The 16,807-nt window shown below is 45.2% G+C and overlaps 2 protein-coding genes across 7 annotated transcripts in view; both read right to left on the bottom strand.

The window, feature by feature from the left end:
* LRRC59 (leucine rich repeat containing 59) overlaps positions 1-16,807 on the bottom strand; it is a 159,989-nt gene that overhangs the window by 19,270 nt on the left and 123,912 nt on the right. The window lies entirely within an intron of this gene.
* Positions 1-16,807, bottom strand: part of TMEM104 (transmembrane protein 104) — a 44,634-nt gene that overhangs the window by 24,696 nt on the left and 3,131 nt on the right. For 4 of the 6 annotated variants that reach the window (XM_066331947.1, XM_066331946.1, XM_066331944.1 and 1 more), the window contains exons 3-8: positions 16,580-16,701; positions 14,629-14,710; positions 13,618-13,720; positions 13,153-13,233; positions 8,771-8,870; positions 7,880-7,988 (exon numbers count right to left, since the gene is read on the bottom strand). In XM_066331947.1, coding sequence (XP_066188044.1) covers positions 7,880-7,988; positions 8,771-8,870; positions 13,153-13,233; positions 13,618-13,720; positions 14,629-14,710; positions 16,580-16,701 — 597 coding nt within the window. Of the gene's footprint in view, positions 1-7,879; positions 7,989-8,770; positions 8,871-13,152; positions 13,234-13,617; positions 13,721-14,628; positions 14,711-16,579; positions 16,769-16,807 lie in introns of all 6 variants that reach the window. The other 2 variants (XM_066331948.1, XM_066331949.1) reach the window with 2 other exon arrangements.

The following is a 16,807-nucleotide window of genomic DNA, read 5'->3' as shown; positions in this document are numbered from 1 at the left end:
ATGTGGACCAGTGTGACACGGATGCACAGAGGGCCCTGCAAACATGTCAAGCTACAAGCTGCCAGGGTTAGGAGGTACTTGGGATCAGCAAGGATGAATGTTCCTGACGGCCACTAAGCCCTTGTCTGCCACAACACCAACAGTGCTTCTACCACTAAGCTGTTTTTTGTCCTCTTTATTTTTTCCCCCTACAAACTTCTCGGTTGAGTTTCACAGGATTCTCCGGCTGCCTGGAGGATGTAGCTTCAGGGGCAGCATCATCCTGCTCACTGTGTCATGCAGGAGTTGCCTGAAGGGAAGCAAAGTCCCTCACTTTGAAACTACTTAGCACAAAAGGAGAGATAAAGTCTTGTTGCCCGGGGCTAGCGGCGTGTCTGTTCACTTCCAGCCTTCCTCCCTACACAGTGCACAGCAAACAGGTGCAACAGGCTTGGGAGCTCAGCTCCCACTCCTGAGTATTATACGGACTTCAACTTACAAGATAAATCCCAGCTGCATTATTTGTATTTATAGTCCTGCTTACAGAAGCATGAGCTACGTGTGGGATTTGCTGATGTAGTCCAAAAATCCACATTTTTGGACAAAAGCGTCAGTGATCTCACTCAGACATACAGCGCAATTTAGGATGGTGTTAAGTTGCCGACTTTTATTTAGGAGTAAAAAGATATATAGGTCTATCCAGAGCTTTCCTCCACAGCTTCTGATAATGTTCATAGCAGCAGAACTGCACAGTTCCACAGCCCTGGTGCTTTCTACCTGTATATTAAAGAATTAATGGTAATTTCAGGGGATGAGAGATCAAGACTGCTGTCTTACTCAATGAAAACACCGATGTGAATCAAGCAGGCAGCAAGGTCAGACCTCTGTTTAAAAACAAAGCTGGTGCTAAAGCACCGAACAGAATACTGGAAAATATGCTGTTAAGAAAAAGGCTTATATTGCATTTCCCAGGGGATTGTTTAGCTGACTTAACAGGTCTTCTCCAACTCTGGCTCCTAGGATGCTGTCACAATCACTGCAAAAAAGTAACGTTGCACAGGGGAAATGTATTTATTACTTGTTTTCCACAAATGTTCTGAAAACCTAAGATTTGTGGCTCTGCTGGAACAGCCTAGTCCAAGAAAGGAATTTTAAATGACCCTTTTTAAACCTTTACCAGTCGGTGTAGGGAGTGGGTGATCACATGTATTAGTTCTGACACCTGCCCTATTCAGGAGAGATTGGTCTCCAGTATCAAGAGAGAACAGTGTCAGCTTTGGGTGCCTTGATGCCCAAGTGAGCTGAATCCAAGGCCACAGCTTTATTCAGGGAAAGCAGCAGCATAGCCTCCTGGCCTTAGCAGGGGGGCTGTACTGTGCACAGGGCTGTGGTTTGAGCCCAACATCACCTCTGGTGAGCTCCCAACTGTAGAATGGGCAGAAAAGCAAACAGAGATCTATCTAAAGCTGCTGCTTTTTGTTTAGCTGGTTTGCTTCCAAGGTTCATGATCACCATGCAACACCACGTAAGTCAAACCAAGCACTAAAGTGTGCAGGACATTCTTCCTTGGGAAAGCCAAGGGTGTCTGTGAGCTCACTGATGGCCTCTGCCCATTGTATCTCTGATTTTCTTGCACCCTGCTTCTCTGAAGGGCTGTCAGCACCTGCAGCACACTGGACAAGCAGCACCACAGCACCCTTCCTTTCCAGACAGCCCTTGTCAGCCTGCTGGAGGTGCCAGGGGGGCAGGATCAGTCCTTTAGAAAAGCTCAGCATCCAAGTGACAAGTGCAACCCAAGCTCCACTTAGGAAAAACCCACTTCTCATTGTGAACAGACAGGTCTGTACAGAAAACACATTCCAGTCCCCTGCACTATTGATTTTCCAGTGAAAAGAGACAAGCTAATCCATTAATGTTAGTTGCTTCAAAGCGTGGTCTTGCAGTTGCTTCAGTCTGGTCCCAAAGGCTGACTCTCTCACCTAGTGTTTGCCTTCTGGCTGATATTTCTTTTACTCAAAATGCCATCAGTTACAAGGAAGCAAGAAAAATCATCCATCAGAAGCTGCACTCCAGCTCTTAGGTCACTGGAACGACAAATTTATATTTCACTTTCACAACACCACACTCATCTGCCCCTCCTCCTGACAGCTCAGGACTATAACCTCTTTTTCACAAGGCCAGTTATTATCTGACGACCCCTTTGCATTAGGAAACACAAGGAGTGTGGAAACCTCCAGCAGAGCCAGTCTATCTGTCACAGGCATATGATGAGCAAGCAATTGAAAGGATTTATTGATGAGCCCACAGAAGAACGGACCAGGATGAAGGAGGCAGGATTTATGCCATATTAACAAGGCTGTGAGACAATTTCAACCTGTTAGTTGTATAATAAAGAGAGTTGAGACTTGCCTTCCCATCCAGGCACTATTTTAGCAGAACTTGGCACCTATCCCTCTTCAACCACTTCAGACCAAAGCAACAACTTAACTGACTTTACTTTTTGCTACTTTGAGGAGAGGCATGAGAAGACTCCAGTCAGCCTCTGAGACAGGGCTTTTAGCCAGGCAAAGCTGTAATTCAGGGGCACCTATAACAATTTGGCCTACTGATATTGATACTTAATGCAGTACTAATTCCTCTCATATCACAGCAATGCTTCAAAACTCTGGTGGCCTGTACACACAGGAATGGCACAATACTCTGGACTCTTGAAAAGCTTTTTCTCATTTTGAAGGCTTGCAGAACTGCCTTTACGCAGAGAAGTAGCAACTGCCTTTTTTGGTACATTTACTTCTATATCAATATCATAGTAAACCACATCAAAGCATTTGTGGTAAGGAATATAATGCAGTATTTTTGACAAGAAAGTCTTACTGTGAATAACTTCTTGTAGGATATGCAGGGTGACAAGCTAATACTGCCCCAGTCCTGCTGCATCCTTACTGCAGGCTGAAGTAACTTTTAAAACAACAATGCTACAGTTTAAGCAATTTATTTAAACGAGATGATGACTTCACATCATCAGGATAAACTTCCATCAGCTTTCCTTCCTTCTTACTGTCTCACTCTGGGAGCCCAGGACCAGTACTCCAAACCTTTTGATTGATGTGCTGTGAAATCAGCCTTCCCTGGTCCAGCTCCTGCCACTGAGGCAGCTTCCTTCCCCACCACAGGTTCTCAAGGTCTCTAGACATTGTAAGAATAAATATCCAGGAGACAGCAGCTGTGACCCATTTATTACCAAATGCTGCTGCAGGGCACAGTTGAGGAAGGCAGGGCAGAGGAAAAGCACTTGCTGCAAAGGGAATGGTGGAGAAAACCCAGGTGCCCTTAGAAGAAGCACTCTGCTTGCAGCACTGCTCCAGCTCCCTGCTGGCAACAGACAGGTTAGATCAAGCATGGATGTTAAAGTACTGCCATGAGGGTTCCTCTCATATCACTGCTGGGTGGCAAAATATAAACCAAACAACAACAACAACAATCTACAGAGGCAACAATGGACTGAGAGGCAACAAGAGCACTGCTGTACCAAACAAGCTGATAAAACTGCCCCAGTGCAGGTAAATGCATTTGGAAAGATCTATTTCGACAATAAAAATCTGAGACACCTTTACCCAGAGCAGGGCACAGGCAGAGCCAGGAAGGAGAAATGCCGTGGAGGGAAGCAGAGCACGTACAGGAGGTACACAAAGCCCAGCACTCCAGCCCACAGCCAAAGCGGGCCGGGAGGGCAGCACCGTGCCACGGCCGATGGGATCCACAGCAACACTGAGCAGTTCAGCCTTTGCATTTGCCAATTAAGTTCTGCTGGTCCTGAGCAATGGTACAACAGTACGTGTGTCCTCAGAGCACCCCCTCACCCCCTGCACAGCCTCCTGCAGCTGCAGCCTGGCCCTGCTCTGCTCACCGATCAGAGCGTCGGGCCGCGGTGACATTGTCCCCTCCTGAAGAGGGACAGTAAGCGCCTGCGAGCCCGCTCATTTTATTCACTGCACAAGCACGTTTCCAACTGGGATAATCTCCATTAAACCATCTGCGCTCCCATCCTCGCCCGGCCCGCACCCGCTGGGCTGCCTGCGATACTGCAGCATCTGTGAACCGGCACAGGCGAGTGCCACGGCCCTTTCCCAATCAGCTAAAAAAGCCAGCAGAGACTCAGACAGAACAGATGCACCTGGTGGCTTTGACGTGCTACCGAGCCAGGCTACCAGGAGTACCTGTGCCAGTCCTCTTCTGAAAGGCACACGGCTCCCCTTGAGAATTTAAGCCATTTCCCTTCCATCATGGGAAGACACCATGCCCCAGATTGCCAGAAGAGGAGGGCTGAGAACAGAGTCGAGGTTTCAGCCTCAGTGGCTGCCCTGATGCAGAACAGAAGCCTTGTTTGCCAGGTCATGGACACAGTTTGGATCAGACACTCTAAATGGCTGCTGATCCCCAGGATTTAATCTCTTATTTATCTCAGTATCTGCTTTCTAGAAACAGGGACATCACATCACATTCACACATGACTTAGACAAGAAAGACAAGAAAGTGTTACGATGAAAGATCTGAAACTTAAATCTGCTGCCCCTTCCCCAAGACCTCCCCAGCATAGTCCAGTGGCACCTACAGAGAGCATGATAAAGCAGCTGCACTGAAGTGTGAACTCAGCACTGAGAACGTGACTCTGTCCTCAGCGTTGCCAGAGACAGCCAAGGGACTTGGGAGTCACTCCAGCTGTTGAGGACATGGCAGGGTGGTAACCGCTCTGAAGCAAAGATAGAAAGCCATCGATCTGCTTTAACTGTGATCACTGCTTGCCTTCAACAAGGACACTGGGCTGCCCAGCACACACCTTTCTTGGAAGAAAATTTGTCCTGCAGGGTCTTGCCCTCACAGGAATGGAACAGCACAGCAAGACTCACCCTTCAAATGGTCTTTATAGTCCCAAAAAGGAGGCAAATATTAGCAGCAGGTGATGGGACAGGAGCAAAAGTCTATTAACATATTTCCTGCACTTGCCTTCACTTATTTGTTTTGCAAGTTTTTATTTTCCAAGGCAATTTATAAACAAGAAGCAAGACAACCATTTGTTCAGACAAAGGTTAATAGGGGCCTAGCAGTCTCTGAAGACTCTGCAGACACACTTAGGTGTGAAATCTTGGAGCAGCAATAAAGATGCTGCACAGACAAGCAAGTCTCAAGAGAAGAATTTAATCTAAATATTCTCATTAGGTACATAGTTTTCAGCTTCCATTCACAGTAATCAGAGCAGAGACAGCTTCCAGAAGCCTTTTTAGACAATAAGGCGTGAAAAAGGATTTTTACGTCAGTCATTATTCTTCTCTCCATCACCAGCTTGAAGAGTCAATGTTTGAAATGGTTTTTGTTGAAAAGAAGACACAGTGTTGGGAGAGAAAAAGTTGACAGGAGGAAGGCAGCACGGGTCTTTGGCAGACTGGTGGGACTTGGCACAAAGCAGCTCCCATTGGCACCATTTGTCCAGAAAGCCTCAAATAGATTATTCTCCTCCAAAACAGGCTTTCTGTAGGGTCATGCACAGAGTATGAAACATAACACTGCTTCCAGAGAACTGCTTCTTCACTGGAATGGGCAAGAAGTTTCAGTTACATCCACACATCTTACTCCTACAAGTCACTTAAACATAAATACAGTACTAAGATAAGGTAGAAAAACTAGAGGCAGGCATCTAGGACAAAAGAGCTGATCCAAAAACTCAGCTGCTTTCTTTTGGGATCACAGTGTCCATCTGTCCCTTGCCACAGGGGAACTTGTTTGCAAAAAGAGACTTTGTCCACTGAAATGTGGAACCTGAATTACTCCATCAGGCAAGAATTCAAAATAGAAAGTTAAGAAAACAGGATAGTTCTCTATGGGTATGATCCCCTGGGACAAAGAGAAGCTGTGCTCTTGATGCATCTCTTCCCTCCTGACTTACATGTTACTTGCCTTCAGACAGGCAGGTACCAGCTTTTCTAACATGTTCAAAACTCTACTTCTATGCACAAGAAGCCTGGACAAAATGTGCAGAGATAATTACAATGGTTTACTACTAAATTCTTTGCTTGAAGTCAAGTGGCTTCCTTGTCCTGCCCTCCCATCCCCAGATTTCTCTCAGGAAGTTTAAGAGCTCAACCAGTCACTAGTTGTCCACACTGCAAACAGGACAGTGGGGAAAATATTAACCAGGACAGCAGGTGAAAAATATTAGCCAGCACAGCCACTTCAGAGGCAGCCCAAACTCAGAGCCAGGGTCAGTACTGTGGTCTGAGTGTTTTATAAATTATTACAACTCTTATCCCTCTCTAAAGAGGTCACCATCTTCTCTGGTTTCTGGAGAGTGAAATCACACAGGTCAAGCAGGGAGTGGGACCAGAAGAGCTGGAGGCAGAACAAGTCCCATCCTCACCCAGTAAGAAGCATTAGAGACTTCTAACAGAAAAGCAGAACTCAGAGGTAATGCTGACACCCAGAAGTATCCTGAAAATAGTGATTGTGAGAACTGACCCCCACCAGGTAAGCCACAGACTGGTCTGCTCTCCCACAAACAACCCCACCACCCTCCATCCAAGAGGGCACAGAGAACAACACTGAAGCTTCATCCCAGTTAATGAGCAGGAAAGGATTAACCATAGCAAAGACTTTGCAGATATTTATTCTCCAAATCCACAAGACAAGCAGAGGGAAAAGCTCCTCTGAGAGTTATGTACACAGACTGCAAGGCTAATGCTTACAAAGTCTTAATTTTTTTAATTTTGCAAGTCCTAACAACAATTATCTTCATGAATTATAGACATAATATCCGAGAGGCACAGGCAGTAATTAATGTATGTCTGCCTTTTCTGACTAGCTCCTTCTGCTGGGTCAGGGAGAGTTATTGAAATTCAGGAAGGAAATCTTCAATCTTCTGGAAGTTTTAAAGAAACAAACCAAGATAGAATTTAATAAAGCAATAATATTTCTCTTAAATAATTAACTAGACTTTGACAGTCACTAATATTTCTGAGGCCCAGCTCTTACTTTTGCAATAACACTGGATGTGATCCACTGCATGTCCAAAAGGTACAAATTCCAAAATTACCTCTGGATTTCTCTGCACACATGCAGCCACCCTCATTCCTTTTACTTAAAAATCTCCCTGGGACCCTTAACAGAAGCCACACTACACAGCACTAGCATCCTTCCCTCCTCCCATTTTGCCCTACCGACATCTGTCTCCAAATACGAGTGCTCAGCGCTCCCCAGGCTCTAGAGAAGCCACATTCATCATCCTCTGGGAAAAACCCTGGGTTCAGAGCAGAACCCCAGCACAGCATTAGATGCAATAGACAATCCTGAAGTAGACAAAGCTATTACTAAGGCATGTATAGCATTGGAAGGTGTCTAAGCTGGTTGTGTCCATCATCTTTCAAGTAGCAGATTCTCCTGCAACATTAACAATTTTATTCACACAAAGAATGCACTCAGTGGTCCTTGTGAGTCTCTTCTAACTCTGGCTATTTTATATCCTAAAGCACTCAAGTGAGTTTAATATACTTCAGTATCTCGACAACAATTACCCCCAAGCAAATATTACTTAGCCAGCCACCGAAAAACTCAGTGAAGAAAAACCCAGCCTTTGGCAAAAACATCTCACCTGCTTAAACAATATAAAACTACACACCAAGATGGACAGAACTCAAAACACAAGGATCATTCTGATGGCCAACAAGTTCAAACACAGCCATGTCACCAAGAGCAGGGAGGGGGTATTTGGCCGAAAAAGTCAGACTGAAACAGAAGTTCCACATTCTGTTGTTCACTTGAACTACATTATTTCTACAAGAAAAAAAAATTCCTAAGCACTAGAAGCAGACTTTAAATGGCAACAGTGGTTATCCCAATTCTAAAAGCTCACCAGATACAGCCTGTAAGCATCAATCCTTCGAATTGGCCCCCAGCACTTGTCTGTGTCGTTGTACTTTGTGCCATCTCCAACGCTGCAAGAATGGTTGCCAGTGACACTGCTGGGAAAGGAGGGAGAAACAAAAGACAGTAATTAACTCCTAGCAGATGTCTTCCCCTCTCTCCTGCATTCAAGAAAGAAGAATGAGCATTGGCCAATCCTCATCTTTGTCCCTGACCACATTCACTTCCTTACATTTTCCGAACTGTGTAATACAGCAAGTCACTGAGTACCAGAGGTTTAAAAGTAAATTCTTAAATTGCCTGCAGTTATTTTCAAGTTTTGTCATTTTGTCATTAAGCCGGTGAGCTTAGATCTTTTATGGCTCACTGAGGTTTTCCATTTTCAAGATAAAAGTCCAAATCCAGCCCAGATTTGATCAAACCAATCTTTTTTATTATCTATTTTTTTGAGAAAGGCACCACTCCCAAACCAGAGTTAAGTCCACATACCATTACCACTCACTGGCCTCAGGCTTAGTAAAGCGTCACACCCCTCAACTCTTACCCAAAGATACAGAGAAGGCAACATATTGCAGAGTATTGCAATCAAACTAGGGAGCAACAACTCTCATGTCTGCGAGTGCTGAAGCTGGAAATACTTCACACCTGAGGACTTGTCTGGAATCAGGTGAGCCACTTTGCAGGCAGGCAGCAGGCACTCAGGTGGGGCTACAAAACAACTTCACCTCCCACCCACCAGAGATGAGCTATCCTTGAGTCATTTCTCCACCCCATGCTTTAGAAAATACAGCTGATCCTAGTCAGACTTATCACCCCATCAAAGCCCAAGCCTGCCCTGCTCTCTAGCAGCACACAGCCCCTCAGGAGTAAGCACACTTACCAGGTCACCTGCATTAGGGAGACTGGCACCGCTGCTGCATAGATTGCCAGATCTCCGTAGAGGTAGATAATTATGCAGAAATAGAAGAGGTTGACACCCACTGCAGAAAAAGAAAATATTGTCCAGATTCAGCAGAGTACACAGAGAGTCTTGTTCTCTGCACTTCAAATATACAAAATTTTTAAAATCTTATATCCCCATTTGTCTCCATAGTTTCTGCAGCAAACTTCAGCCAAGCTCAGGGAACTTACCATGGAACAGGAACTGATGGGGCATGAGGGGTCTCAGACCTCCACTGCCTCCTTCAATACCTGGCACTGACACTAAATAAACCCTCTAGTTCAAGCCCAGCCTGCAGTCAAGACCAACAGGTCTCACAAAGTCACCTGCCAGAAGAAGCTGTCAGCTCTGAACAGCCACAGGCAAACATCCAGGTGATGCTCTCAGACTCAGTGTGAGCACAGTCTGACAAAGTGAAATGCAGAGAGAATGTTTTTAGGCTCTGCTGATTCCAAATCCTCTGATTTCAAACCTGCAGGACCTTCACAATCTGGATTTATAGGGATTTGGCTTGCAGGGCTCAGATTCCAATGGGCTGAAATGAAGCTGCTTTGGGAGATTCCCTACCACTGGCAACTTGAGACAAGGTACAATCCTGCAAAGCTTTAAAACTGTTTCTGCATCCCACTTACCCTGATGCCACCACATACACTGTTCCTGCCCCTACTCATTTTTTGGGATAAGTTTTTTCTCTGGCTTTTTTAAAAATTGTTTTAATTTAAAGCTGGCCCTGCCTTCACCTCTGAGATTAAAAGAAAATCTTACACAAAATAATTGGGCACACAGAACAGCCTTACTGAGGCACAACAAGATACTGCTGTGAAGGGCTAAAATCTAAAGGGATAAAGAAATGCTTGATGAGACTCCTGGATTCTCTTCTTGCAAGCAAGTCTGTATAAATCTCACCAACAAATTGGAAGGTATTTTATTTCAGAGTCAGATGAGTTACACAATAAAAGCCTCAAATTCATTTAATTTAGGAAGGTGACATTGAAGGAAAACAGCTCAAGAAACCTGCCCATACTTTCAAGTTGTGATGCCACCTGATGCTTAATCCCAGTGCAGCTTGAGCAAACCTCACACTCACAGCTGTGACAACTATCAAACAAGGACAACACTGCTGCAGGAATGAGGACTTATTCCTATAGTGCTTGGGTGCCCCAAAGCTTAACCATGTTTTGCCATCATACTGCCCCTGGATCTCTGGATGTCAGGAAACATTATTAGGAATTCTCCTTTATTTAAATAAATTATTCCATATGCTGAGCCTATGTTTAAATAAATTATTCCATATGCTGAGCCTGTATCAGGAAAGATACAGAGAGAGAGCTTCACTGCTTCTGTACAGCAGCACACTAAATCAGTGCTCTAGAGTTGCTCCTGGAGACAAATGGACTTACTACAGAAACTGTCAGATCATTCTGTATAGTTCTCTCCTTGCTTTCTTGCTCTCTGAAAGATGTCTTCACAGTTAGGGAGTCCCTGCGTTGTTCTGGAGACAGCAACAAACTACCTACCAGTCTTCTCCAATTTCCCATTAAAAAGGGTCGAAGGTTTTAAAAAAATATCTGACATAGGACAGAAGCTGCAGAGACAGGAAGCCCAGGACTACACAGACTCAGATACATATTCTGTTTTGGGATCTGCACCTGGTCTCAGGACTCAGCTGCCCCACACATACAAAATAAAGCTGACATGACCAGCTAAGCCAGAGCAGCCAGCACCCAGCAGGATCCCCATTCCATTCCTGCTTCTGTCTGCAGGAAGCACAGGTGACACTCCTCTCGCAAACTCATCCTCTCCAAGACAGAAAGACTTTAGCAACAGTTCTTTTATAAACTGCTGCTGACCCTCCCTGATCAATACTTTCATTACTGGTTACAAAACGGGGTGAAAAAAAAAAGCAATTACTTCCTGTGAGGAAACAGCATGATAGATGTGCCTAGAATCTATTACTGCAATAAATGACTGCTCAGTCCCAGAAGAAAGCACCCAACATTAAAAAATAAAAAAATTAAAACAAGAAAAAAAAAAGTCGTTTTTCAGAGCCAGCTCTTCCAAAAGAGCACACAGTCTCTTCACAGCCTAAACCTAAGTCAGCTCCCTTTAAGAAAGCAGACAATCTGAAATTGAGATTTATCCCCAGCTTACCTCCTAGGACTGCAGATTCAACTCCTGTCAGATTGTTGAAAGTAAAAATCAGTCAAGGGAAAGGAGCAGAGAATGCACTAGAAAACAGGGGTTTTAAGGTCTACTGCATAGCTTTCATCAGCCTTCCCTCTGGAGACTGTAAAGCCCTCCATCACCTTGGGTTTGGATCCATACTTTGTGTATCATGAGTAAACAGACATTTGCCAGCTGTGAAACCTCACAGGCTGGAGCTTGGAGCTGGGAATTCCCCAGTGTGGCCCAGTTTCTCAGCACTAAGTGGTCATTGAGCAGCTGCCCTTGTTGAAGGCCTTTCTGTGCAGGGACCTGCACAGGGAGGTCCTTCACCTGTCTGTCTCTGCAGCCACTCCAAGGCCAGAGGTATCTATGAATCAGTGACAGGGATGGAGCTCACTGCTGAGCTGAAAGGGAAAGCAGCAAATGAGTTACAGCAGCCCCAGGTCCTTTGCTGTGGGCATCTCATCCCATCTGGAAGTCACAAGGAGGGTCAGGCCACGGCCTGCAGCTGTTCCAGCCACCTTCCTGCAGATGAATTCATCCCTTTTTGATGGGCTGAGGAGACCCAAGGGAGGATCCCTAACACAGAAATCAGATAACTCTGGCTAAAGCAACATTAAGAAGAGGGATTAAGATTTAAGCATCCTAAGCAGTTTATTTCACTTTGCTTGGAAGCTACATCAGCGCCGATTGAGGGAGAACACATATTCCCAGCACCCTCTATTGGCTGAGCACCAGAGAGGCCCAGAACCTGCCTGGCTTCTGGGGGTCCTTTCCAACTTCCCTGTAAAGCACATGCAAAGAAGGGGCCTCCTGAAACTTGATGGGAACACTCTGACTCCTGTGATCCCCCTCCCTCCACAGCCCAATCCTCGGCAGTACTGCTAAACTCCTTTAGATGGATTGCTCTCAAAGCACTTCTCAAATATTATGCCTCAGAAGAACATCAAGAGACAGGGATGTGTTCACCATATTTTACACATAGCAAAGCAAATAAGCAAGAAAACTTGCCTATGGTCATAACAACTCAGTGGTACAGGCAAGACCAGGAACAAGATGTTTCTGACACACTTCACTTCTCTGACTAAAAACATGGCAGCCTAGTCCAAGGCGGATTATTTTAATAGTCCTAAGTGATTCAAATCTAAAAAATCCCAGAAGAGCAATGCAAGAAAATTACAAAGGTTTTGGGGTTTTTTTTTCAATTAACTTTAAAATAAAAAAATAAAGTTCAAAGAATATTTACTCTTAAAGCCCAGCTGTCCTTCAGAGGCAACAGCTTTATGCTGGCATAACGCTGATGTAATATAGTGGAAAAAACCCAGCCTTCCATCACCTCTTTGCAAGGTTGCCAGTGAACAAGGAGAAACATCACTATCCACAAAAAAATGGGGCCTGACAGGCTCAAAACTGCACAGCCATGGTGTCTGATGACGTTCTGGCTCTACAGAGCATTTCATTGTCCTGCTTTACAGGTTTCAGAATCCTCATCGCTGCGGCTTGCATTTTTTATCATACACAGCAATGGATGGGGCTTTGTTAGGGTTACAAGTTTGTTCCCTGGCATACAAAAGACATTTAAAAGCAAAAAGACAAGCCAGCTGTCTATCACATCCTCAGCAGAGACCTCTTCAGCAGTTCATGTCCCAGCTCTCTTGATGATTCCCCAGATGCAGACAATTCCTAGAAGCTCCTATCAGAAGTCTCTTTCCTTCAGACTGCTATTTACAAGGCTCAAGGAGGCCTGAGTGTCTTATTCTCAAATGCTGCAACCAAAAAACACAACAGCTGGGCTCTACTGCTTCAAACAGTGGAGATCACAGAGGACAGATGCAGTTCAGAGGCAGGTGAAGTGCAGTCAGAAAAGGCACTGACTTACACTTGCCTGTATGAAGAAACTGCTCCCATAACCTGCAGTGTTTTGCTGTTCATATGCCCACCTCAGCAGGTTCTGGCTCACCCAGCCCATAAATACTTTATAGAAACACCACACAGGAGGATGAATAAAGTCCACAGAGAGAAGGAACAGCACATTGGGTAAAATTATCACAAACTCAGGATGCAAACCCACACTGAGAAGCACACAAACTTATGGAACAGCCATACACACAACGTGCAGGAGGACCCAGAGACTTTTGAAAATGTTCATCACTTACCTTTATTGAAGAACATGGAAGCCATCTGGCCCATTTCCACTCTCTCAGTGATTTCAAAGATATTGGCTGAGCCACGTCTCTCTGCAAGTTAAAAAATGAGAAGTGTTTCAACCAGTGCCTCCAATAAGGCCTGAGGCCAGATTACCTGGATACTTGGGAAGCTCTAGCAGCAGTTTGAAGGACAGTATGTACAACTCCACAGCTGTAGAGTCACTGGGCCAATTACCCTGCTGAAGCTAGTTTAAAGGTGTTTAGAAAATAAGATGTTCTCATCTTAATGACCTAGAGGGAAAAGATCTTTATCAGGCTTCAGAAGGCAAAGTGAATTCTCAATGAGTCTTATCTTGCAAGTGCTGAGGACTTTGGGATGAGAGCATGTGGAATTAAGGGTGGAATGGACAGAGTCCCACTGGAACACTCTGCCAAGAGGCCTCACACCAAAGAAAGCAGGAACTGGGTACTCACGAACTGACAGGATAGGCCGTGTCTCTGCCCGCTCATAGCCATCCTGGAGGAGAACATCACTGTCAGACACTCCAGAGGAAGAATCCTCATCTTCATCATCCTCCTGGATGAAAAGACCAGAGCACTGCTGAGATATCTGCTACTCACAGTATAGGCTGTGCCACCCACAGTGTCATGGTCACTTCCAGACACTCAGAGGAAGGGCCCAAACAGGGAGGGGAGGACATGCAAGCAAAGGCAATACCAGGGAGCTCAGGAGAAGCTGTGGAGGGCAGAAGCAGAAGAGAACACTAGCAGAGCAGGCTGAAGTGAGTGACAGGCTCTGCTGTCCCAGCCCCAGGTCACACACACACAACACTGCCCAATTCATACAGTGATAAGTGGCACAAGGAAGTTGGAAACTTCAGGCAGATCTGCAGTATTGCAGAACTGGGAGGAAAAAAATATCCAAGCACATCTAGCCAGCACAAGCAGGTCTAGTTCCTAACTCCATCCCACTAACACCAAGCCAGGGGTCTAAATCAGTGCAAACAATTATGCCTCCCTCTGATCCAGTAAAGCCACAAGTAAGTTTTACAGCAAGGACATAATTCAGAACTGTCCACAACCTGGGATACTGCCCAAATAACAGCAAGGACATCCCAGCCTGTCCCAGTTAAATGACCTGAGATCAGCAAGGATTTATAGTCCTCAGCACACTGCAAATAGCACCAGTATATTGGCTGCCACCTTTCCACATTCACTGAGCAGTGCTTCTGGGCAAGGAGAGCATGATCAGTAAGAAATGTGAACAGCACAAGAGATTTTTCAAAGCAGGAGCAGAAAATCCTGTCTTTAATGAGCAACCCCATGGGGAACTAACAGCTATATTTTATATGGCAAAGTTAAGTACAGTAGAAATTTATTTCTTTAGAGTTAGCAATGAGGCAAGGCAAAGATGCAGAAGAATGCCAGGAAAATCCTATGTGATAGAACAACAGGAGGAAAAGGAGAATTAAACCCCACACAAACCTTGCGTTTTTCCATTCTCTTCCATCTCAGTTGGGCGTTTGCAGCAGCCATGGCTTCCACCACAAAGGTCGTAGTCATATAGCTACAGAGGGAAGAATTAAATTGATATCATCAGTAATAGTCAAGAACTGTCACTGAAGAGAGATGGAGAATAATTCCCATCTGTTTGTAGGAGCAAACAAACCAAAACAATCCTTTTCCCAGCTCCCCACACACTGTTTTGATAGCATTTCATTTCAGTTTATTGCTTTCTTCTGCTCTTGAGATGCAGGTGTTCAAGCAGACCACAATATGCAGTAAAATATGACACACCTTCAGATATAAGATGACACTTTAGGTATTTGGAAGGCACATTCTTGGTGTTCCTGTGGGTTGAAGCCAGCAAGAGAACTTTGATCTTTGCTAGAAAGCAAATTTCCTTCCTCTTTTTAGAACCTAGGACAAACCCAGTTCTATTCTGATGCTCATGGCAAAGGTATTCTGGTCCCTTAAAGAAACTTGTGATACACATGGTATCAGAAGCAAAGCAGCAATACAAGAACAACAAGCACACCACACATGTAGACAAATACTGGAGGCCACTGTAAGAGCTGTCCAGGGAGACAAAGAGAGCCACTTATGGAAAGAATATCATTATCTCAGCTATAACCAGTCCAATAACATTAATCAATAAATTTTAAAACCCTCACAAAGCAATCTTATTTAAGGCTTTTAAGTGGTTCTCACTGCTTCAGGAACTGGACTTGCCTATCAAGCTCAAATAAGAGATCAGTTTTGCAAGAATAAAAGGAAGTGTCGAGTCCTGTGTAGCAATTTCCGCCCAGGCTTTTCCTGCACTAGAGGTGCCCAGGGAGCGTGAGGAAGTCAGAAGTACCAACAAAAGCAAGAGATCCCAAGGCATGCAGCACTTTGGCCTGTGTCTTTTCAGCTTAATCCAGTGCAGTTCTGGTGCACAGATTTGGAGGTTTGTGCTCTCCTGCTGACCTTGAAGTATTATCTGCTAGTGCTGAATTTCATATATTGAATTTATGATTTTAAACTAATGTGGCTAAAAGGAATTGCTTCTAAAACTCCCAGTTACTGGTAACCCCACACATAGCATTTTACCAAGCCTTTGCAGCACCCAGCTCTGAGGTGGGGCACTCACAAGCATTTGACCATACAGTCCCCCTGCACAGCAGCACAGAACAGATCCCAAAAGCTCTGCCTCCAAACCAAAGGCACATTCAAGCTGGCAGGGCTGGTTACTGAAAAGGCTGGCACTTCAGAAGTCCATTTACACAAATGGCAGGAGGGAATTTTGTTTTATTTTATTTTAAAATCAAGCAAGAAGCAAGCAGGGATTCCCAGCCCACCAGAAGATGGCAATTGTAGCAGTAGCTCCTTAGAAATCAGCGCTGTATCCACAGCCTTCAGCTCCACCTGCTGCTCCAGCAGGGAGGCACCTGGACAGGGGCCCACAGTGAACCAGTGTGACAAACAGGAGCCCATCTCCAAGGTCTGGAGCAGCAAAGGTCTGGAGGGGCTAAGACAGGCCTGGCTATACAGGAATTTTTGTTCCTGACACATTTGCAGCTGTGAGAGCATCGCCAAAAGAAAGCTTACACAACTGCAAGTCACAAATCAACATCTTCACCCTGTGCCACTTGTGACCTGGTTGGTGTCTGGGGAACTGATATGTGACACAGGCAAGCACAGAAAGTATCCACAGTGAGGACAATGTCAGAATAATAGCTGGGATAAAGGTCTTAAAAGACTGGACTGGAGGAAAAGTCCTTCCCATCAGTCAGGAGGTGCATCTCTCCAAATCAGGTCCACAGGCAACACCACCACAGAAACCAACACTCAAAGAGCAGAGGGACACAGCACACAGGAAAACAGCAAAAGTCTTTACTGGTTTCACTCAGCTGAACCTTCCAGTCCCCTAAAGACACACACACACACGTCCTACCTCATAAATCCTAAGAACATCAGGAGGATGAGGCTTACAAGCCACCCTGCTGTGGCAAAGGCCTTGGGCATGGTCAGGGCTCCTGTTCCAACGATGAGGTTGAACATGTACACCAGGCCAACCTGCAATCAGCCACAGGATCCAGCATCAGAGTGTGCCACAAATCCTCCAGAACACCTCACATACACTCTGATTTAAAAGGAGAGGGCAATCCCTGAGCCAGCAGGG

This window comes from Sylvia atricapilla, chromosome 18, assembly GCF_009819655.1.
Source record: "Sylvia atricapilla isolate bSylAtr1 chromosome 18, bSylAtr1.pri, whole genome shotgun sequence".
Taxonomy (NCBI): Eukaryota; Metazoa; Chordata; class Aves; order Passeriformes; family Sylviidae; genus Sylvia; species Sylvia atricapilla.
This window is presented reverse-complemented; position numbering and strand designations above follow the sequence as displayed.